General features: G+C 34.9%; 1 protein-coding gene and 3 pseudogenes across 3 annotated transcripts; all 4 read right to left on the bottom strand.

Moving 5' to 3' along the window:
- Positions 1 to 1,102: 1,102 nt before the first annotated feature.
- Positions 1,103 to 3,114, bottom strand: LOC124842599 (alkane hydroxylase MAH1 pseudogene; annotated as a pseudogene).
- A 4,740-nt stretch (positions 3,115 to 7,854) lies between these two features.
- LOC124842601 (alkane hydroxylase MAH1 pseudogene) lies at positions 7,855 to 9,740 on the bottom strand (annotated as a pseudogene).
- Positions 9,741 to 13,289: 3,549 nt separating this feature from the next.
- Positions 13,290 to 19,851, bottom strand: LOC124842600 (alkane hydroxylase MAH1-like). 3 transcript variants are annotated; one of them, XM_088111660.1, is made up of 4 exons: positions 18,995 to 19,851; positions 17,150 to 17,156; positions 13,959 to 14,132; positions 13,290 to 13,880 (listed from the first exon to the last, which is right to left on the bottom strand). In XM_088111660.1, the coding sequence occupies exons 1-4, from the start codon at positions 19,820 to 19,822 to the stop codon at positions 13,384 to 13,386; spliced, it is 1,506 nt and encodes a 501-aa protein (XP_087967786.1). In that variant the 5' UTR covers positions 19,823 to 19,851; the 3' UTR covers positions 13,290 to 13,383. The 3 variants fall into 3 exon arrangements, with proteins under 3 accessions (XP_087967786.1, XP_087967785.1, XP_047175071.2); XM_088111659.1 differs by lacking the exon at positions 17,150 to 17,156 and adding an exon at positions 16,737 to 16,748 and having other exon boundaries at positions 13,290 to 14,188; positions 19,041 to 19,851; XM_047319115.2 differs by lacking the exon at positions 17,150 to 17,156 and having other exon boundaries at positions 13,290 to 14,155; positions 19,002 to 19,851.
- Positions 19,852 to 22,236: 2,385 nt separating this feature from the next.
- On the bottom strand, positions 22,237 to 24,159 carry LOC124828865 (alkane hydroxylase MAH1 pseudogene; annotated as a pseudogene).
- Between the last annotated feature and the right edge of the window lie 496 nt (positions 24,160 to 24,655).

The following is a 24,655-nucleotide window of genomic DNA, read 5'->3' on the forward strand; positions in this document are numbered from 1 at the left end:
ACGTCCCCACTTCCTCAAAAGAGAGAACAGCAGAAATTCATCTCTTGTAAGAATGTCCCTCAAATCAATACAAGAGCTCATTGGGGGAAGTATCTACCATATATGTTCAATTTCAAAATCCTGGGACTAGAAATTTTAGTCTTATCACAAGACATTTGGGATTGTTGTTGCTCTAAATCATCATCCACCACTGCAAGGATTAAATGATGAAGAAATTTAAAGCAGGTAAAGTATCCAAATTTTGAAATTAAATTTGTAATCATTTTAATTTATATTGTTTTAAGTCAGTCTAAATAGATTTATCTAAATCTAAATCTATAATTTTAGATTTTAAATTCAATTCACTTATTTTTTAAACAAATGAAAATGGCAAAACAGACAACACATGTGCTGTACAACAGAAAACTGTACAACAGAAAAATGTACAACAGAAAACTGTACTGAGCCGTATATAGGAAAAATTTATAATGTTTTGTCTCTGTCTTTATCCTATCAGCTCATCTTTTGTACGCATGAAAAATGATATTTTAACAATTTTTTGACAAGTGTTATTATTTTATTAGTTCGCATATTTAATATGCATATAGGTTGTTCTTAAAAAAATTGTTAAAAATACATTTTTCTGTATGCATATATCCTATCTTTTGACGGAGAAAATCTGAGTGTGTGAGAATACACAAGATTTCTGACTTAATCTTCTTTTAAGTATCCACCTTTGTTCCTTTCAAAAGGAAAAATGGTTTTTAACCATTTTTTTTACAATTTTTGATACTGAATGATATATAATCTATTATTAAAAAGTTTTTAAAAGAAGTTGTTAAAACATCATGATGCTTTAAAGAAGTTAACTTTTAGTCCTAAAGCTAGTTCAAAACAACTTAAAATATAATTTATTGTCACTGTAATCTCACATATGAATACTTGTCTTGCTAGCCCCGCCAACGCTTCTACCACTTTGAAAAATAAGAAAGGTGCAGGTAAATAAGTTTAATTATTTAATTTTACATTATAGAATATGTCTCATAAGCTCGTTAATTGAACCCAACCTTGTATATCTAAGTTCCAAGAATGTTTGTTTCAGTTTTATTAAAAGTATACAACATTTCATAAGAAAAAATCTTAATAATTCTTCTCCCTTTGCATAAAAAGGACTTAAATACAACTTCAAACTTTGACATACAGATCAATGTGCTGACAATTTTGTTTTAACTAAACTTTTCTCACCTTGAACTAAGGACATTAATATATATATAAGGTCAAACTTTAGAACAAGATCAATAAAAAGGAGCTTAAACAGTTACATAAAAAATAGACTTAAATAGAATTACGTAACTCAAGAGATTCAACCATCAAATTCAGATTTTGCTGCATCAAACTTCTCTTTTCATAATCCTAGCCTTCAAACCGTTCTTCATTAGAAGAACAATGGAATGTGTTGGAGTTGCAACATGACCTTCCACCACTTTGAAACAGTACTTCCTCAAAATAGCAGCAGCCACCATCTTCATTTGAACAAAGGCCAAGTCTTTTCCCAAACAGATTCTTGGTCCTGCATTAAAAGCTATAAATTTGTAAGCTGGAGCATAAACAATTTCTCCTCTATCAGATATCCATCTCTCTGGCTTGAACTCCAAACAATCTTTTCCCCATATCTCTTCACACCTTCCCATTGCATACAGAGAAAACATTATCATTGTGTTGCCATTTACTCTATGCCCACTTGGAAGAGTGTCGGCTTTAACTGCTTGCTTCCGTTCAATGGGTACTGGAGGGAAAAGTCTCAGAGCTTCACACAAAGCACCATGCAGATAAACCAGCTTTTTCACCTCTTGCATGCCCAAAACTTTCCCAGATAGAGATTTCTCCAGATACTGTTCTTGATCAAGATTATGATCATGATGATCCTCATGAAAACCTTGGTCACGACAGTCATCGTTTTTCTTTTCATCTGTCTTAAAATGATCTCTGATCTCTTCAAGAATCTTGGCTTCCACTAAAGGGTGTTTAGCAATAAGCCAAAAGAACCACGTAAGAGCTGAAGTCATGGTTTCTCTCCCTGCAACAAAGAAGTTAAACGCACCATCTCTTAGAAACTTGTCATCATGCAAACGTCCTCTCTCTTCTGTGATCAAAGCAGTAAGCAAGTCAAAAGGAGCTTCCTCCGTTTCTTCTCTGCTGCACTTGCTTAACTCTTCTCGCTTGGACGCTATGCATGAATATATGAAATCGTCAAACGTTCTGCACGCCTCTGTCATCTTCTTCTCTTGACCAATTTGGAGCCATTTTTGGAGCTTCCAAACACTTCCCGGCACTACGTGTCTGTAGAATATCGACTCTTCACACTCATTAAAAGCCTTTTCGATCGCAACTTCGGGAAAGTCAATGGAAAGACACTTAGGATCGTGCCCTACGATTGTGGAGCATATGTTATCGAATGTGAATCGGTTGAAGATATCCTGAAGATCCACCACTCTTCCTTGTTGTTGTGCATGATCCAATATCGGAAGCAGGCTTGTGTACACTTTCTTCTGAACGGTTTGATCAACAAACATATCGAACCTTCTTTGTTTGATCAAAGAATGGAGAACGGTTCTGAAGTACTTCCATGTCTCTGAATCGGCAGTGACAACCCCATCTCCGAAGGGTTCGAAAATCTCACGAAACTCGGATCCTTTGATGTAGTTGTCGAAGCGCTTGCACAGCATGTGTTGCACGTTGAGGGAGTCACAAGTGACCAAATAGTTCATTTTGGTGAACCATGGCCCTTTGAACTCCCCGGTGCCACCATGTTTTGTTAGCACCTCCGTGAGAAAATCATGAACTCGCCACAAGTTGAAGATCACGGTGGGTAACATGCCAAGGATGGGGTAATCAACCAAGAGGGAGTGTTTGGAAAATCTTCTACAATGGAAGAAATATACAAAGGAAAAAACTGATGCTATTATGAATACGTAGAGAAGCATGGCCATATCAAAACTTAGCTGTGCTTGTGTATGCATGAACTTAGAGTTTTTAAAATGCAGATTGCTTGACATCTGTGTGTGATTTGTGACTATGTATAAAGAACATATATATTTGTTTTCATGAATTAATAGATCAAATTTTCTTAAAATTCTTGATTTCAATAGCTATATTTAAAGTTTGTGTACATGCTTTTATAACTTTTTGTATTGTGTTATGTTTTTCTGTCTCGTATAAAATGAAAACCAAAAAGATATTTTGACATATATATATTTTTTATAACATTTTAAATAACACGTATCGTTTTCTTTGTGTTAATGTACTGAAAATGACACGTTCGTTGTATTCAAATGTGGTAGGAAAATCTATGTTCGTTTATCATTGTCCAAATAAAAAATAGTGATTGGAAAAAGGAGAAAATAGCTGTCACATTTAAGAATACTTCCGTCTCTGAAGTATGCAGCACGTATAGAAATTCAATGGCGTCATGTGCAATTAATGTGTTATAAATATCCACAGGCTCATCAAACTGATCTCTGTAATGGAGGTTTTCACACAAATTATAGAAATAATTTGAAAAAATAGATATAGAATTTTATTGTGAGGATTCAAACATGATAGGAAAAGTAAAGAGTGAGGGTTCCGAAATAACCCAGAAAGAGTTCATGAGAAATGGTAGTGCCTTAGTTTTATTCTGATATCATGAATCACCATTGAGGTGGCACTGCCTTACATTTCCCAGTTTTTGTTCTTATTTATGTGGCAGTGAATGAGTAAAATCAAAGCCTTGCACGTAGCTCAACGAAAAAAATATTATATCATAACATGAATAATTCCCACACAATGTTACTTGTCTTTGCGGAAAAATAAATTGTTACTTGAAATTAATAAGGGATAATACATATACTACTAGATTTTTTTTAATATATTAAATAAATTTTAAAATAAAAGAACTTTATATTATTTTTATAAAAAGTTTAAAAATTAATGATTGTCGGCTTAGTTGACATTAATTAGAGTCAGTCTTGATACTAACAAATTATCATTCATGATGTATGATGTAGACTCATATGTAGTTCCAACGCCAAGATTATTCATTGTTATCATCAACATCGATCGGTACATACGGTCGCAATAATGTGACCGACTGTTCGAAGCATGAAAAAAATTGATTGATTACAGTTCAAATTAGTTAAACATTAATGAATATAAATAAATTAGTAATTAGATTTAAAGAGAAGTGGATCATAAGTAAGCCGACCTTAATTGAAAGTTAATAGAGAAAACTATAAGGGTACGTTAAAGTATGATTGTTGACACATTTATTATGTTTTTATTACAACATTAGCTGTTTTAATTGATTGAATTTGAAATAACTTTAGTATTTGAGTACCAATTGGTCAATAAATTACCTTACAAGAAGACAACATTGAAGTGTGAAAATAAAAAAATTGTTTTAAATGAATGTTGGACTCCAAACCTAAAACATTTGAGTGCCTATTGTACACTTGAGTAAGATTCCTTAAGCCTATATGGTAACCACTAGAAACATAGCGAGTAACATTGTGCTAAAGGAATCTTTGATGATCAGATGAATCTGAAGGAGATGATGCAGAGGATGCAAAGACAAATGGATGATAAGTAAAAGAAGTATAAGGTGTTGCGAGCTGAGAATGCGATCATTAGACTAGAGAAAGATGGTAAAGATCTCGTGCAATCCACCCCAACCCTTTCAAGACCGACAAAGAAGCCTCAGGATGAACCATACTAAATGATTCAAAAAAAGTAGCTTCAAGACAAGCAAAGACCATGACCCGTCCGTAGTGATTGTTGATACAAGTAGTCTACTCTCGTCCACGATGGGATCATGGAGACTCCTTTGTTCGACAATTGGAGGATGCATGTATTTGACTTGTATGATGGGTTTGTTGACTTAGACGAGAACATTAGGATATTCATGAACCAAATGTCCTTGTAAATGAAGAATGACATCATATGGTGAAAAGTTTTCCCTACCTCTTTAAAGGGAGAAGCCTTGGCTTGGTATTCCTTTTTATCGACCAATTTTGTGGACTGCTTCGCAACCATGCAATCGAGATTCGAGCTTAGTTTGCCGCCAACCGACCCGATAATCTAAAATTAATTGCCTTAGTCAATGTTAGACAGGAGAAAAATGAATCCCTACAGGACTTCATGGAATGATTTTGGAAAGTATCATTCCAAATTAGGAACCTTAGTCTTGACGTGGCTATGCACCATATGATCACGGTACTACGATTAGGACAGTTTGCCAATAGCTTATGTATAAAGCCTGTCGAGAATCTGGATGAGCTTAGGCAATGAGAGGCCTAGTTCATGCAGGTAGAGGAGATAAAGGATTTTTGCATGAATATGTGTGTAAAGTAATCAAAAAGAGATAAGAAAGGAGCGATTAATAAGTTGTTTAGGAAACCCCACGAATCTTGGAGTAAAGAACGACCCAAGGGACCTTTATTCAGTAATTACACTCTACTTAGTGTGTCGTGAGCCAAAATCTTGGAAGAGGCACTCAGTGCCAACATGTTGTCCTCGCCAAGGAAGAAGTCGACCCCGCCCAACACTAATGGTATGTTCCAAAGCAATCAATTTTTTCAACAAGTATACTTGATAATTTGTAGTAATTAAGTGTTGTTTCAACAAAGATTTGGCAGAACACACAAGATTTTAAATTGGTTTGACTTGAATGAAATAGTGGAAAAGGTGAACAAGAAATGTGAAAACAGATTTGATGCAAGGAAATAAAGTTGATTTAAAGGAGTAAAACTACTAAAACAATTTTGATTATAAAGGTTGACTTCAAGATAATAAAATTGTATTGAAACTAGATTTCTTCACTTTGTACCTCTCTTGTAGTGATTTAGTCATTATTTATAAAGATACAATTATTCATGATTTGAGAGTTCTCTTTCAATGTAAGTCCAAGTCTATTTTTGACACCTAGAGCCTAAAATCACCAAATTTCAATATGATTCCTCAATGATTGCTTGAATGGATCACTTACATTAAGATTAAGACTCTATAACTAGCTAGAACTTAGATTTATTCCTAGCATCTAAAGGCAGAAAACGAATTAGTTAGACCACAACTTAGAACTAGATCCCACTTAATCCCAAGCTACTGAAATAAGATAAGTGATCATATAATCCAACAATAGAAATAAACTAATTCACAAACATGTAATAAAAACATACTTGGAAAAATAAAATAGGACCAGTACAAGAGAGTTATAAAGGGTTACATCTTGGTGTTGTAGCCCTTGAGATAACTGAGAATGAGTCTTTATGGCTTAGTCTCAGGATCAATGCTTGAGGTTTCCCTTTGCAGTAAGTTTGCTTGTGTGGCACAAGCCTCAATTTTATTGCTCACCAGTGTTAGTTTTGTTCAGAATTACTTGAATTTTATTTATTTTCTTTATTTTTCCACTTTGACTCTCTATTGATATCAAGAACTGTAAAATAAGCTAAACTAAGGTGATTTATACAGAATTTTAACAAAATCAAATATAGTATCAAATTAATCTCAAAATTAACTCGTATTGGATATTTATCAACGCACTCAACTTTAGACATTGTTTGCCTTGAAACAAGGAAAAATGTAAAAAATTCAAAACATATTTGCATTCAAAGTTAGCCAAAGGACTAAATCCAATTGTTTTCTTTCAATTTAGGCATTGAAAACTAGGTCAAACATGAATCCTTTCAACTCTTTTTCAGAGAACAAGTTTTCACAATTTAAGATTATGTAAATTCACTCGTGTTTTCAATATGTCTATTTATATTTTAGCCTCTCCATTATTTAGTGTTTTTCCTCGTTCACAACACTTGCAAGTTCTTTCCAAAATTTGTACCTTGTCTTCAATTATTACCTACACACAATTGGTATGAATTACTAAGGTTTTTGTTGGCTTGTAACGTGGCTTGACTATAAAGGAAAATCTATTTTTATCAAAGTGCCGGTGAGAATAGGCATTGACATAGAACTCTCGAACAATAATTTCATTGTAGTAATAAGTAGGCTTTACAAGTTTCTCCATGTGCCTCCAAGGCTCATTGGAATTTATCATATTCACTAAGCAGCACCTCAATTCCTTTCAGTCATGATGAACCTCTCCAAGTCCGAAAACCTCCGGTGTTTTGACCTTGTTTGGAACATGATTCTATCCCACTGGTTCATTGGAAATGGACCCCTTCCATGAGTTATTGCTGCAGGTTCTCTTGGGGTTTGAGTGGAGGTTGGTGACACAGACGTGTTAGCAGTGGCTGAAGTGGGAGTTGCAGCGTTGGCTGTTCTACCAATTGAAAGCAGCAACATGGCTTGGACGTGCTCCCCTACCTTTGTGAGCAGGAGTTGTATGCTTGATTCTAGTTCTCAGCATTGTTATTGGTGGTAAGGGCATTAGAGTGGAAGAATCCTCAAAAGTTTCAACCACAGGACTTGGTGCCCTTAGATAGAGTAGTGGTGGTTTTTCCTTTATTGCAGGAAGGAATGTCATCGACTGCTTTTCTTTTAGGTGCCATCTGCAAAATAATTACCACCATCAGTCTCCACCTCTCATACTAATTGTTCAAACAGTTTTCAACCACTACTGTTACATGCAACCATGAATTCACTATTTTTCTCAAAAATTTCACAAAACGAGATTTCCCTCTTTTTTTGTTTTCGATTTTGTCAGCAACATTTCTCTTGCTAATAACCTACCACTTTGAAAAATAAGAAAGGTACATTTTAAGAACTTTATTTAATTGTAAATGATAGAATATGTCTCATAAGCTCCCTAATTGAAACCACCCTTTTAGATCAAAGTTTAAAACAATGTTTGTTTGAGTTTTATTAAAAGTATACAACTTTTCCCCATAAGAAAAACTCATAATAATTATTCTCCCTTTGCATAAAAAGGACTTAATAATACAACTTAAAACTTTGACATACAGATTCATGTGCTGAGAATTTTATTTTAACTAAACTTTTCTCACCTTTCACTGAAGACATTAAAATATATAAGGTGAAACTTTAGAACAAGATGAATAAAAAAGAACTTAAACACTTGCATAAAAAATAGACTTAAACAGAATTACGTAACACAAGGACTTCAACAATCAAATTTAGATTTTGTTGCATCAAACTTCTCTTTTCATTATCCTACCCTTCAAACCGTTCTCCATGAGAACAACAATTGAATGTGTTGGAGTTGCAACATGACCTTCCTCCACTTTGAAACAGTACTTCCTTAAAATAGCAGCAGCCACCATCTTCATTTGAACAAAGGCCAAGTCTTTTCCCACACAGATTCTTGGTCCTGCATTAAAAGCTATGAATTTGTAAGCTGCTGCATAAACTATTTCTCCTCTATCAGATATCCATCTTTCAGGCTTGAACTCCAAACAATCTTTTCCCCATATCTCTTCATTCCTTCCCATTGCATACGGAGAAAAGATTATCATTGTATTGCCATTTACTCTATGCCCACTTGGAAGAGTGTCGGCTTTAACTGCTTGCTTCCGTTCAATAGGAACTGGAGGAAAAAGTCTCATAACTTCACACAAAGCACCATGCAGATAAACCAGCTTTTTCACCTCTTCCATGCCTAAAACTACCCCAGATACAGATTTCTTCAGATCCTGTTCTTGATCAAGATTATGATTACGATGGTCCTCAAGAAAACCATGATCATTTTTCTTTTCATCTGTCTTCAAATTATCTCTGATCTCTTCAATAATCTTGGCTTCCACTATAGGGTGCTTAGCAATAAGCCAAAAGAACCATGTAAGAACTGAAGTAATGGTTTCTCTCCCTGCTGCAAACAAGTTAAACGCAGCATCTCTTAGAAACTTGTCATCATGCACACGTCCTCTCTCTTCTGTGATCAAAGCTGTAAGCAAGTCAAATGGAGCTTCTTCCATTCCTTCTCTGCTGCACTTGCTTAACTCTTCTCGCTTGGACGCTATGCATGAATATATGAAATCGTCAAACGATTTGCATGCCTCCGTCATCTTCTTCTCTTGACCAATTTGGAGCCACTTTTGGAGCTTCCAAACACTTCCCGGCACTGCGTGTCTGTAGAATATCCACTCTTTAGACTCATTAAAAGCCTTTTCGATTGCAACATCGGGAAAGTCAATGGAAAGACACTTAGGATCGTGTCCTACGATTGTGGAGCATATGTTATCGAATGTGAATCGATTCAAGATATCTTGAAGATCCACCACTCTTCCTTGTTGTTGTGCATGGTCCAATATCGAAAGCAAGCTTGTGTACACCTTCTTCTGAACGGTTTGATGAACAAACACTTCGAACCTTCTTTGTTTGATCAAAGAATGGAGAAGGTTTCGGATGTACTTCCATGTCTCTGAATCGGCAGTGACAAACCCATCTCCGAATTGTTCGAAAATGTCACGAAAGTCATGTCCCTTGACATAGTTGTCGAAGTTCTTGCACAACATGTGTTGCACTTTGAGGGAGTCACAAGTGACCAAATAGTTCATATCGGTGAACCATGGTCCTTTGAACTCCCCAGTGCCACCATGTTTTGTTAGCACCTCCGTGAAAAAATCATGAACACGCCACAAGTTGAAGAGCAGTGGTGGCAACATTCCGAGGATGGGGTAATCTCTCAAGAGGGGGTGTGTGCATGATCTTCTGCGATGGAACAAGTATAGGGAGCACAAGAATGATGATATTATGGCTGCATATAGAAGCATGGCTTCCTTGAATTGGCAAGAGTGTTTGATGTTAATTCGAATTGGTTTTGCCCTAAGTCTGATTGTTATCACTTTTTATAATGTGCATGACCTACATTTTTGTTTGTTATACTGTCACTGTACTGAAAATGACAGAGAAACATAGTTGTTTTGTTTTCTCTTCTATGTGTGTTTTCTTAAGGAAAAAAACAGCTCTTAAAATACTAGAAATGGGATTTTCAGAAACATAAACCAATCCTTTTTAAATGCTTTCTTTTTAAGGAAGCAAGAAAAATTGTAGGACGACATATCATTACTTTTTGTTTTATTATACAAATGGAAACATAAACAAATCCTTTTTAAATGCTCTCTTTATAAGGAAGCAAGAAAAATTGTAGGAGGACGTAGCATTACTCTTTGTTTTATTATACAAAAGGACAAATTGTGTGTAGAAGAAATACATAATGTATGTAGGTTTAAAGGTCAGGCATTTAATTGTCGTTCTTATGGAAAATGGTTTAAAGGTTTTCATAATTGACATAAAAAACAAAAATTGTTTATATGTAGAATATGTTCATAATGTCTAGAACCTTGTTGCGTGCACGTAAAACGGTTTGTTAGAGAATTTAAGATAAAAAATTACTGAGGTGGGGACTGAAGTAATATCTTTTTACGTGGATTGAATAATGGTTTGCAAATTTATGTTGTTGTTTTGGAAAAAGACTTTTCTAAACAAAGGAATTTAGTAATTATCTATGTTTCTAGCTGTTTGAATAGGAATAATTGGAATGTTTAACACACTTTTAATTGATTATTATATAAAAAAAAATTACTTACTGTTAATATCTGTAAGAAACTAGAAAAAATGTATAAGCATTTATTTTCTTTATGATGACTTGAGTACAAGATTTTATATACGGTTTTATCCGTTTATAAATTTTGTCAATAAATGCAGTGATAATTTCGAAACTAATGGATTGTATTTTCTTTGTGTGTTAAACAAAAGGCAATGCAAAGGTAATAATGTCAACTAAATAATAAAGTCCAAACTAACATAAATATAATCTCGGACAAACATCACAAATTATTTATACTCAATTCAAACAAACATAAAATTTATAGAAGTTTGTCTATAAGTAACAAAGTCATAATAATGTACATATTTATCTATAAGTAACTGTTGAAGACAACTTTGTGTTTATGAGACAAGAATCTCATGATGAAATTTTGCTAAGTATCAAACATTCGACTCAAATCATTATAGGAATCATCATGTGCTTCTACTTGTTGCATGCATAACGACCTCCTCAACACTGTTGGAAGAAAATAGTTGGTGTTTGAGGATACCTCTTCCAGCAGTGTAAGCTGCATTATGTTGTCTTGTACCATATAATTGTCTTTTATTTTTAAGACCTAAACATATTCCTTATCGTTATAACTGTACATTGATATATGTTATTTATTGATGTAGAAACAATGATCTATTGTTATCCTATAAATCGGAAAAAGAAGTTGTAAGTTGAGTAGTGCTTGAGTTAAAACATGTATGGTTTTATAGTTTGAAATTCAAACTATATATATACTTGCTGCTAGGATGTAGAAAAAAAATAGTTATATATGTCTTTAACTTTAATGATGTGAAATTGTAATTTATTTCTATTCTAAAGTTTGATATATACTTTTAGATTTCAAACTTTACAAATAAATTAATATAATTTTCTTAATTAAGGATTCTAAATTTTTAAATTTATCAAACAATATTTCATACTGACAATTGACCTGCAATGTGTCAAATGATATAAATAACCTAAATATCATTCTGAAATATATTTGACACTTGATAAAAATTAACTCAGTTAAATTAGAAGAATTATATCTATTTAACCTTAATTTTTGAACATTAAAACGTATCAAAATTTGAAGTAAAGACGAATTACAAGATCGAATCCAAATTTACAAAATAATATAATCTATTTGAGTTTTCTACCGAATTACATTAAGTTAACAAATAATTAACAACACAAGTTAAAAAATAATTTTGAAACAATCCTAACTATACTCTTTGTTTTTAAGGATGTTTCTCCCTGTACCTCTTTATTTTCTTCTTACACCTCCAAAACTTTTGTTCTACCCTAACAACTAATGGATTTCGAAAGTTGATTAAGAGTTTTACAGATTTCGAAAACATTTAAAACTTTAATCGACTTTCTAAAGTCCGTGAAGTTTTAATTAGTTTTGAAAAGTCGATTAAAGTTCTTTATTATTTTTTAATTTTATTTATTTATTTTAGTTTACTTTTTTTGTTTTTTATTTAACAATAATAATAATATTTTTTTTAATTTTGTTTTTAATTTTTTTAATATGTTTTTTATTATTATAAAAAACAAAAGAAAAAACTAAACTAAAATAAAAAAAATTAAAAAAATAAGAAACCTTGACCAGCTTTCAAAAGCTAATTAAAATCAAAATCGAATTAGCACCTCACTAACTTTCGAAAGCCAATTAAGATTTCAATTATTTTTTAAATCCTTTTAACATACTTTATCTTTTAATATTATTTTTATAAACTTAGCTTTCAAATTTTCAACTCTCATAAATTTGTTGGTTCTTAATGGAAATAACATATGACAGAGTTGAAATTTTGGAGGTGCAAATAGAGAAGTGGAGGGAGACTCACCTGTTTTTAGTTGTACACTATTGAATATGTCACGTATATGCTTATTAATTTAACTCACCCTTCTAGATAGAGCTATTAAAACTGGTAATCCAGCTCAACTTAGTCTGACTTACTAGTTGGTCACTTAGTGAGTCAACTTAACCCGATTCACTTATTAGCGAGCTAAAAAAATTTGAACCTGGCCCACCCACCATGGGTTGGTGAGTTAAACAGATTGGTTCACTGTCTCATTTAATTATAAGTTTTTTTAAAATAAAAAATTATAATTTTTTTAATCCAAATCTAAATAAACGTCACGCTAAATATATGTTAAACTCCAAAGACAATTCAAAATAAATAAATAAAAGTACTATATTATCAAAGCGTAACCAAAAACATGTACAAAAGGCGAACAAATAAGTTTTTAATATTGATACTTTTTGTATCACTTGTCCATTTATAATATTAGAGTCTTGAATAGAATATATTTATAATATTTTTCTCTCTTGAAACATCTTCTTCTTTATCATCTACAATATAATAAAAAAATGTTAACTAATAATATTGGAACAAAAAATAATAAATAATTAAATTAAATTAGATGGGATGGCTCGCGGGTTACAATCTATTTTGACAGCACACCTTCTAGATATAAGTTCAAATAATGTTTGTTAGAGTAATATTAAAAAGTACCATCATATGTTAATAACTTTTTGACAATAGATTATATGTCATTATTTTATTGGTACATATATTTAAAACGGATCAATCAAGAGTTAGGCGGTATTAGAAAAGTTTTCAAAGAAAAATGTTAAAAAAACATTTTCCTATAGAAAATATACAACTTTTCTCGATAAGAAAAACATTAAATAATTATTCTCCCTTTGCATAAAAAGTGCTTAAATAAAACTTAAAACTCTAATACGGATTAATGTGCTGAGAAATTTAGAACTATATCAATAAAAAGGAACTTAACACTTCATAAAACATAGACTTAAACAGAATTACGTAACAGAAGCAATTCAACCATCAAATTTAGATTTTATTGCATCAAACTTCTCTTTTCATTATCCTACCCTTCAAACCGTTCTTCATTAGAAGAAAAATTGAATGTGTTGGAGTTGCAATATGACCTTCCTCCACTATGAAACAGTACTTCCTCAAAATAGCAGCAGCCACCATCTTCATTTGGAGAAACGCCAAGTCTTTTCCCAAACAGATTCTTGGTCCTGCATTAAAAGCAATGAATTTATAAGCTGGTGCATAAACAATTTCTCCTCTCTCAGATATCCATCTTTCTGGCTTGAACTCCAAACAATCTTTTCCCCATATCTCTTCACACCTTCCCATTGCATACAGAGAAAACAGTAGCATTGTATTGCCATTTACTCTGTGCCCACTTGGAAGAGTGTCAGCTTTAACTGCTTGCTTCCGTTCAATAGGAACTGGAGGAAAAAGTCTCAGAGCTTCACACAGAGCACCATGCAGATAAACCAGTTTTTTCACCTCTTTCATGCCTAAAATTTCCCCAGATACAGATTTCTTCAGATCCTGTTCTTGATCAAGATTATGATCACGATGGTCCTCATGAAAACCTTGGTCACGACAGTCATCGTTTTTCTTTTCATCTGTCTTAAAATGATCTCTGATCTCTTCAAGAATCTTGGCTTCTACTAAAGGGTGTTTAGCAATAAGCCAAAAGAACCACGTAAGAGCTGAAGTCATGGTTTCTCTCCCTGCAACAAAGAAGTTAAACGCACCATCTCTTAGAAACTTGTCATCATGCAAACGTCCTCTCTCTTCTGTGATCAAAGCAGTAAGTGTTGGAATAAAACAAATATTGGGACCCATTCCACTATGAAAGTAGAATTACAGTGTTTTCTCTCACTCTCTGAGGATCTCTCAATAAATCTCACCCTCTCGGATGGTATACAAAACTCTCAGTTTTACACACTTACAAAACAGACTCTCTCTGTTTTTCACTCACACTACCGTGGCTTCACTTCTTTCTCTCACGGTGGTTTTCTCCTTCTCTCACTGCCAGATTTCTTCACTCTGAATTGAGTGGCTTTGCTTCTCTGTATATCTTGCTTCACTGCTTTGCTTCTCAATTTATGAAGTGAGAAAGCCAAAACAAACAAAATGGTTGTTGAGGTGGTGAGCTGAATTTACGGAAAAGCAAGCAAAAGTGGAAGACATTTTGGTGCATTATTTTGCTGATGGGGAACAATGGCTCCTGCATTTCATAGTGGAATGGGTCCCAATATTTGTTTTATTCCAACAAAACTCCCCCATAAAACAAATAAATGGGTCTTCCGTCCTTCATCCCATCTTTGCATCTTGTCTTAGTTGGAAGGTACCATGACACCAGCACCTTGACAACAATCTTCAACCTTCTTGGTTGGTATTGACTTAGTCATCATGTCAGACCAATTCAAGTCTGTATGGATTTTCTCTATCTTCAATTTCTTCTCATCCAACGCTTCTCGTATCCAGTGATACCGCACGTCAATATGCTTCGAACGTGAATGGAACATGGGGTTCTTGGTTAGATGGATGGTACTTTGATTATCACAGTTCACCACATAATCATCTTGATTATGTCCTAATTCACTTAGGAAATTCTTCATCCATAGCATCTCTTTAGAGGCTTCAGTCACCGCTACATACTCTGCTTCAGCAGTAGACAATGTCACACATTTTTGTAGCTTTGACTGCCAAGAAACAGCTCCCCCTGCAAAAGTAATCAGATAACCTGATGTTGACTTCCTTGAATCGACATCTCCAGCCATGTCTGAGTCTGAATATCCGATTAGCTTTAGATCTCCATTGCCAAAACACAAGCTTCTTTTGGCAGATCCTCTTAGATACCTCAGTATCCACTTAACAGCTTCCCAATGCTCCTTTCCTGGATTTGACAGGAATCTGCTCACAACTCCTACAGCATAGCCAATATCTGGCCTTGTACAAACCATTGCATACATAAGGCTACCCACGGCAGAAGAGTAGGGTACCTTGCTCATTTCTTCTTTTTCTTCTTCATTCTTTGGACATTGCGACTTGCTGAGTTTGAAATGTCCAGCGATTGGAACACGAGCAGATTTGGCATTGTGCATGTTGAACCTTTTGAGAATCTTCTCAATATAATCTTCTTGAGATACCCATAGCATTCTTCTAGAACGATCTCTGGAGATTTTCATTCCAAGTATCTTCTTTACTGCACCCAGGTCTTTCATGGCAAAAGACTTGCTTAATGCCTTCTTGAGAGCAGCTATTTTAATTTTGTCCTTCCCTACAATCAACATATCATCAACATACAAGAGAAGTATGATGGACTCACCATTTTCATAATGCTTCACAAACACGCAATGATCTGCGGAGGTCTTCTTGAAATTATGTTGGATCATGAAGGAATCGAATTTCTTGTACCATTGTCTTGGAGCTTGCTTCAGACCATAGAGGCTTTTCTTCAGACGACACACCAAGTGTTCTTTGCCCGGTTCTTCAAAACCCTCTGGTTGCTTCATGTAAATTTCTTCTTCTAGGTCTCCATGTAAGAATGCTGTCTTGACGTCCAGTTGTTCAATCTCCAAGTCTAGTGTTGCTGCCAGACCGAAAATTGCTCTAATGGATGTCATCTTCACCACTGGTGAAAATATTTCGTCGAAGTCTATTCCTTTCTTCTGGTTGCACCCCTTCACGACAATTCGTGCTTTGTACCTTGGGCTTGGGTTGTTCTCTTCATTCTTGAGCTTGAACACCCATTTGTTCTGCAAAGTTCTCCTTTCTTTTGGTAATTCTACCAAATCATAAGTCTGATTTTCCTTTAAGGATTGCATCTCTTCTTCCATGGCTTGCAACCATTTGTCTTTGTCTTTCATCTCCATTGCTTCTACAAAGCTTTGAGGTTCGCCTTCATCAGTAAAATTAACATATTCATCTGAAAAATACCTTCTTGACGGTTGCTTCTGTCTTGTTGATCGTCTCAATTGGGGTTCTTGCGGATCATCCTCAATTGGTTGATCTTCCGTCAGATTAGGTTGATCTGTTTCTTCAGCCATTTCATCAAGTTGTAACTCTGGTTCGGCTTGATGAGTCTCTCCCCCTAAGTTGTTCATCACAATAGGGCTTTGATCACTTATCAGCTTAAATGTTGGTTTCTCCACTTTCTTGATGTCTAGGATTGTCTGATCTTCAAAGAACACCACATCTCTGCTTCGAACAATCTTTCTGTTTGCAGGATCCCATAATCTGAAACCAAATTCATCTCTCGGAGAACCAAGGTATATGCACTCTTTCGCCTTAGCATCGAGCTTTGCTCTTTCATCTTTCGGAATGTGAACAGATGCCTTACATCCGAAGACTTTCAAGTTGCGATATGAGGCCTTTTTACCGGACCATACTTCTTCTGGTATCTTACCGTTTAATGGTCTTGATGGTGATAAGTTGATCAAATCAGCTGCTGTCACCACTGCCTCCCCCCAGAATGACTTGGGAAGTTTTGCGTGAGACAACATGCTCCTGACCTTCTCGGCAATCGTTCTGTTGAACCTTTCAGCTACACCATTCATCTGAGGTGTCTTGGGAGGTACTTTCTCATGTCTGATCCCATGAGTCTTGCAATAGTACTCGAACGGACCTCTATACTCTCCACCATTATCACTTCTCAGACATTTCAACTTTCTACCAGTTTCACGTTCAACTGAGGCGTGAAACTCCTTGAAGATTCGTAGAACTTCATCTTTTCTCTTCAATGGATAGACCCACAATTTTCTAGAGTGGTCATCAATGAAGGTAACAAAATATTGAGCACCACCAAGGGACTTTTCAGATGTTGAACAAACATCTGAGTGTACAAGATCCAAAATATGCTCTTTTCTTCTTCCACTTTCAGATCTACGGAAGGACACTCTACGTTGCTTACCTGCTAGGCAGTCTTCACATAATTCAAGTGGTTGTCCTTTGATACTCTGGAGATGATCTTTCGCAAGGATCTCTAATCCTTTCTCGCTCATGTGGCCCAGTCTTTTGTGCCACAACTCCTTACTTTCTTCTTGAGCAACATTTGTCTCTCCTTTGCATATCTTTCCTTGCATGACATACAAAGAGCCTTCCTTTTTGCCACGAGCAACAATCATGCTTCCTCGGCTAAGTTTCCATTTTCCATCTCCAAACTGGTTGTTCATTTCAGCATCATCTAGCTTACCGACTGAGATAAGGTTTAGACGCATCTCTGGTACATGTCTTACCTCCTTCAGCACAAGTTTGTTTCCATTTTCTGTCGTCAAAGTCACTTCTCCTATGCCCACAATTTTGCTTGTGACATGATTTCCCATCTTCACTGTTCCAAAGTCTCCTTTTTGATAGGATGAGAAGAATCCCTCATGAGGAGTAACATGGAAAGATGCTCCGGTATCTACTATCCAAGTGCAATCATCAAAAGCAATATTTAGATAGTTTACCTCAGTGATAAGGAACACATTCTCATCATTTGATACCACCGCTGTTGTGGTCTTTTCCTCCAACTTCTTTTTGGGATCTACCATATCAGGGTGTACAGTTCCATTCTTCTGATCTCTCTTCAGGAATCTACATTCTTGCTTCTTGTGACCATCTTTTCCACAATAAAAGCATGTCAGACCTTTGGAACGAGACTTGAATCTTCCTCGTGACTTTTCACGTTTTCCTTTGCTTCTGTTTTCACTCCTTCCTCTATTCTCAACAACATTGGCTTCTGAGTGACTACTCGATCCCCTTTCTTTCCTTCTGGATTCTTCATTTAGTAAACTGTCTGTGATGTTATCCAGACTGAGCTTTCCATCTGGTGCTGAGTTACTAAGAGTGACCACCAACGTGTCCCAACTCTCCGGTAGAGAACTAAGGAGTAGAAGAGCTTGTAACTCGTCATCAATCTTCATATCAGCTTTCATTAACTGGTTTACAATACCTTTGAAGGTATTGAGATGCTCGATCATATTCTGGTCGTCAGAATACTCCAACTTTACGAGTCGTCTGACTAGGTGAGCTTTGTTCCTGGGAGTCTTCTTTTGAATCATTGATTCAAGCTTTGTCCATAACTCATACGCATTGGTATAAGTCGATACATGCTCAAAGAGACTTCTGTCGATGTATTTCCGAATCATAGCCACCGCTTTACGATTCAGAATCTCCCAGTCTTTTTCGGTCTTCCCTTCCGGAATTTCCAGATTTGTGATCGGCTCATACAAATCCTTGCAGTATAGATGATCTTCCATCATCGGCTTCCAGTAGGAATAATTATCCGCAGTTAGCTTGAACATGTCTCCTTCCATCTTGAGTTTCACAGGATTTCTGACTTTTTCGAACCGGTAGCTCTGATACCACTGTTGGGAAACAGCGGTATTTGTTCCCTCCTCCGTGAACCCCAAAATGGGCACTGTGCGGAAGCGTAAAAATAAAAGCGTAAGAAAAGAGAAAATTAACACTGGAAATTTTAACGTGGAAAATCCTCTCGGAAAAAACCACGGGACCTAGTCCAGAAAATTATCTCCACTATGAAAGTAGGATTACAGTGTTTTCTCTCACTCTCTGAGGATCTCTCAATAAATCTCACCCTCTCGGATGGTATACAAAACTCTCAGTTTTACACATTTACAAAACAGAAATACCGTTGTTTCCCAACAGTAAGCAAGTCAAAAGGAGCTTCCTCCGTTTCTTCTCTGCTGCACTTGCTTAACTCTTCTCGCTTGGACGCTATGCATGAATATATGAAATCGTCAAACGTTCTGCACGCCTCTGTCATCTTCTTCTCTTGACCAATTTTGAGCCATTTTTGGAGCTTCCAAACACTTCCCGGCACTACGTGTCTGTAGAATATCGACTCTTCACACTCATTAAAAGCCTTTTCGATCGCAACTTCGGGAAAGTCAATGGAAAGACACTTAGGATCGTGCCCTACGATTGTGGAGCATATATTATCGAATGTTAATCGGTTGAAGATATCTTGAAGATCCACCACTCTTCCTTGTTGTTGTGCATGATCCAATATCGGAAGCAGGCTTGTGTACACTTTCTTCTGAACTGTTTGATCAACAAACACTTCGAACCTTCTTTGTTTGATCAAAGAATGGAGAAGGGTTCTGAAGTACTTCCATGTCTCTGAATCGGCTGTGACAAACCCATCTCCGAATGGTTCGAAAATGTCACGAAAGTCATGTCCCTTGACATAGTTGTCGAAGTTCTTGCACAACATGTGTTTCACGTTGAGGTAGTCACAAGTGACCAAATAGTTCATATCGGTGAACCATGGTCCTTTGAACTCCCCAGTGTCACCATGTTTTGTTAGCACCTCCTTGAAAAAATCATGAACACGCCACAAGTTGGAGAGCATTGGTGGCAACATTCCAAGGATGGGGTAATCTCTCAAGAGGGGGTGTTTGCAAGATCTTCTGCGATGGAACAAGTATAGGGAGCACAAGAATGATGCTATTATGGCTGCGTATAGAAGCATGGCTTCCTTGGATTGGCAAGAGTGTTTGATGTTAATTCGAATTTGTTTTCCCTAAGTCTGATGGTATTCACTTTTTATAATGTGCATGACCTACATTTTTGTTTGTTGTACTGTCACTGTACTGGAAATGACAGAGAAATTGTTGTTTTGTTTTTTTGTTTTTTTAAGGAAAAAAAACTCTTAAAATACTAGAAATGTGATTTTGAGAAACATGAACAAATCCTTTTTAAATGCTCTCTGTATAAGGAAGGAAGAAAAATTGTAGGAGGACATATCATTACTCTTTGTTTTATTATACAAAAGGAAAAATTGTCTGTAGAAGAAATTCATAATGTATGTAGGTTTAAAGATCAGGCATTTAATTGTCCTTCTTATGGAAAATGGTTTAAAGTTTTCATAGTTAACAATAAAACAGAAATTGTTTATATGTAGAATAAGTTCATAATGTCTAGAAGCTTTTTGCGTGCACGTAAAACGGTTTGTTAGAAAATTTAAGATAAAAAGTTACTGAGTTGGGGATTGAAGTAATATCCTTTTACGTGGAATTTAATAATGGTATATTTCAAATTCTGGTGTTGTTTAGGAAAAAAAAATTTCTAAAGGGAGGAATTGATTAATCATCTATGCTTCTAAGTGTTTGAATAGGAATAATAGTAATGTTTAACAAACTTGAAGTTTATTAATGAACTTATGTAAAGGAAAAAGACGTAAATAAAAATATTAACTCAGTTAAATTAGAAAAATTATATATATTTAACCTTAATTTTTGAACATTAAAACGTATCAAAATTTGAAGTAAAGACGACTTACAAGTTCACATCCAAATTTAAAAAATAATATAATCTATTTAAGTTTTCTATGGAATTACATAATTGAGTTAACAAATAATTAACGACACAAGTTAAAAAATAATTTTGAAACAATCCTAACTATACTATTTGTTTTTAAAGATGTTTCTCCCTGTACCTCTCTATTTTCTTCTTGTACCTCCAAAATTTTTGTTCTATCCTAAAAATTAATAGATTTCGAAAGTCGATTAAGAGTTTTATAGATTTCGAAAACATTTAAAACTTTAATCGATTTTCGTAAGTTGGTGAGGTTTTAATCAGTTTTGGAAAGTCGATTAAATTTTTTTATTGTTTTTTAATTTTATTTATTTATTTTAGTTTACTTTTTTGTTTTTTATTTAACAATAATAATAATATTTTTTTTAATTTTGTTTTTAATTTTTTTAATATGTTTTTTATTGTTATAAAAAAAAGAAAAAACTAAACTAAAATAGAAAAGATTAAAAAAATAAGAAACTTGACCAGCTTTCAAAAGCTAATTAAAATCAAAATCGAATTAACACCTCACTAACTTTCGAAAGCCAATGAAAACTCTCATAAATTTGTTGGTTCTTAATGGAAATAACATATGACAGAGTTGAAATTTTGGAAGTGCAAGAAGAAAACAGAAAAGTGGAGGGAGACTCACCTATTTTTAGTTGTACACTATTGAATATGTTTCATATATGCTTATTAATTGAACCCACCCTTCTACATACAGCTATTAAAGTTGGTAATTCAACTCAATCCTTTTTGACTTACCAGGTTGGTTTTAGTGAGTCAACTCAACCCGGCTCGCTTATTAGCGAATTAAAAAAATTTGAACGTGTCCCGACCCATCACAGGTTGGTAGGTTAAACGGGTTGACTTACTGTCTCATTTAATTATAAGTTTTTTTAAATAAAAAAATTATAATTTTTTTTAATTCAAATCTAAATAAACGTCACACTAAAATATGTTAAACTCCAAAGAAAATTCAAAATAAATAAATAAAAGTACCATGTTATCAAAGCGTAATCCAAAAACATGTACAAAAGGCGAACAAATAAGTTTTTAATATTATCACTTGTCCATTTATAATATTAGAGTCTTGAATAGAATATATTTATAGTATTTTTCTCTCTTCTAAACATCTTCTTCTTTATCATCATCTACAATATAATAAAAAAATGCTAACTAATAATATTAAAACAAAAAATAATAAATAATTAAATTAAATTAGATGGATTGGTGAGTCAATCCGGCTCAAATCCGTGGTGAGCCGGGTTGGTTCGCGGATTACAATCCATTTTGAGAGCACTCCTTCTAGATATAAGTTCCAACAATGTTTGTTAGAGTAATATTAAAAAGTACTATCATATGTTAATAACTTTTTGACAATAAATTATGTGTCATTATTTGATTGGTCCATATATTTAAAACGGATCACATAAGCTGTCCTAGAAAATTTTTCAAAGAAACATGTTAAAAAAACATTTTCCTATAAAAAATATACAACTTTTCTCGACAAGAAAAACATTAAATAATTCTTCTCCCTTTGCATAAAAAGTGCTTGAATAGAACTTAAAACTCTAATACGGATTAATGTGCTGAGAAATTTAGAACTAGATCAATAGAAAGGAACTTAACACTTCATAAAACATAGACTTAAACAGAATTACGTAACACAAGGAATTCAACCATCAAATTTAGATTTTATTGCATCAAACTTCTCTTTTCATTATGCTAGCCTTCAAACCGTTCTTCATGAGAAGAACAATGGAATGTGTTGGAGTTGCAACATGATCTTCCACCACTTTGAAACAGTACTTCCTCAAAATAGCAGCAGCCACCATCTTCATTTGGAGAAACGCCAAATCTTTACCTAAACAGATTCTTGGTCCTGCATTAAAAGCAATGAATTTGTAAGCTGGTGCATAAACTATTTCTCCTCTCTCAGATATCCATCTTTCTGGCTTGAACTCCAAACAATCTTTTCCCCATATCTCTTCACACCTTCCCATCGCATACAGAGAAAACATTATCATTGAATTGCCATTTACTCTATGCCCACTTGGAAGAGTGTCGGCTTTTACTGCTTGCTTCCGTTCAATGGGTACTGGAGGGAAAAGTCTCAGAGCTTCACACAAAGCACCACGCAGATAAACCAGCTTTTTCACCTCTTTCATGCCCAAAACTTTCCCAGATAGAGATTTCTCCAGATACTGTTCTTGATCAAGATTATGATCATGATGGTCCTCATGAAAACCATGATCACCACAGTCAACAGTTTTCTTTTCATCTGTCTTAAAATGATCTCTGATCTCTTCAAGAATCTTGGCTTCCACTAAAGGGTGTTTAGCAATAAGCCAAAAGAACCACGTAAGAGCTGAAGTCATGGTTTCTCTCCCTGCAACAAAGAAGTTAAACGCACCATCTCTTAGAAACTTGTCATCATGCAGACGTCCTCTGTCTTCTGTGATCAAAGCAGTAAGCAAGTCAAAAGGAGCTTCCTCCGTTTCTTCTCTGCTGCACTTGCTTAACTCTTCTCGCTTGGACGCTATGCACGAATATATGAAATCGTCAAACGTTCTGCACGCCTCTGTCATCTTCTTCTCTTGACCAATTTGGAGCCATTTTTGGAGCTTCCAAACACTTCCCGGCACTACGTGTCTGTAGAATATCGACTCTTCACACTCATTAAAAGCCTTTTCGATCGCAACTTCGGGAAAGTCAATGGAAAGACACTTAGGATCGTGTCCTACGATTGTGGAGCATATGTTATCGAATGTGAATCGGTTGAAGATATCCTGAAGATCCACCACTCTTCCTTGTTGTTGTGCATAATCCAATATCGGAAGCAGGCTTGTGTACACTTTCTTCTGAACTGTTTGATCAACAAACACTTCGAACCTTCTTTGTTTGATCAAAGAATGGAGAACGGTTCTGAAGTACTTCCATGTCTCTGAATCGGCAGTGACAACCCCATCTCCGAAGGGTTCGAAAATCTCACGAAACTCGGATCCTTTGATGTAGTTGTCGAAGCGCTTGCACAGCATGTGTTGCACGTTGAGGGAGTCACAAGTGACCAAATAGTTCATTTTGGTGAACCATGGCCCTTTGAACTCCCCGGTGCCACCATGTTTTGTTAGCACCTCCGTGAGAAAATCATGAACTCGCCACAAGTTGAAGATCACGGTGGGTAACATGCCAAGGATGGGGTAATCAATCAAGAGGGGGTGTTTGGAAAATCTTCTACAATGGAAGAAATATACAAAGGAAAAAACTGATGCTATTATGAATACGTAGAGAAGCATGGCCATATCAAAACTTAGCTGTGCTTGTGTATGCATGAACTTAGAGTTTTTAAAATGCAGATTGCTTGACATCTGTGTGTGATTTGTGACTATGTACTGCGATGGAAGAAGTATAGGGAGCACAAGAATGATGCTATTATGGCTGCGTATAGAAGCATGGCTTCCTTGGATTGGCAAGAGTGTTTGATGTTAATTCGAATTTGTTTGCCCTAAGTCTGACGGTATTCACTTTTTATAATGTGCATGACCTACATTTTTGTTAGTTGTACTGTCACTGTACTGGAAATGACAGAGAAATTGTTGTTTTGTTTTTTTGTTTTCTTAAGGAAAAAAAAAAGCTCTTAAAATACTAGAAATGTGATTTTGAGAAACATGAACAAATCCTTTTTAAGTGCTCTCTGTATAAGGAAGGAAGAAAAATTGTAGGAGGACATATCATTACTCTTTGTTTTATTATACAAAAGGAAAAATTGTCTGTAGAAGAAATTCATAATGTATGTAGGTTTAAAGATCAGGCATTTAATTGTCCTTCTTATGGAAAATGGTTTAAAGTTTTCATAGTTAACAAAAAAAACCGAAATTGTTTATATGTAGAATAAGTTCATAATGTCTAGAAGCTTTTTGCGTGCACGTAAAACGGTTTGTTAGAAAATTTAAGATAAAAAATTACTGAGTTGGGGATTTAAGTAATATCCTTTTACGTGGAATTT

Source organism: Vigna umbellata, chromosome 4 (assembly GCF_029865625.1).
Source record: "Vigna umbellata cultivar VRB3 chromosome 4, Vumbellata_1.0, whole genome shotgun sequence".
Taxonomy (NCBI): domain Eukaryota; kingdom Viridiplantae; phylum Streptophyta; class Magnoliopsida; order Fabales; family Fabaceae; genus Vigna; species Vigna umbellata.

Coding starts and splice junctions, on each gene's coding strand:
- LOC124842600 (XM_088111659.1), bottom strand. CDS start 19,822: ATGCTTCTATACGCAGCCATAATAGCATCATTCTTGTGCTCCCTATAC.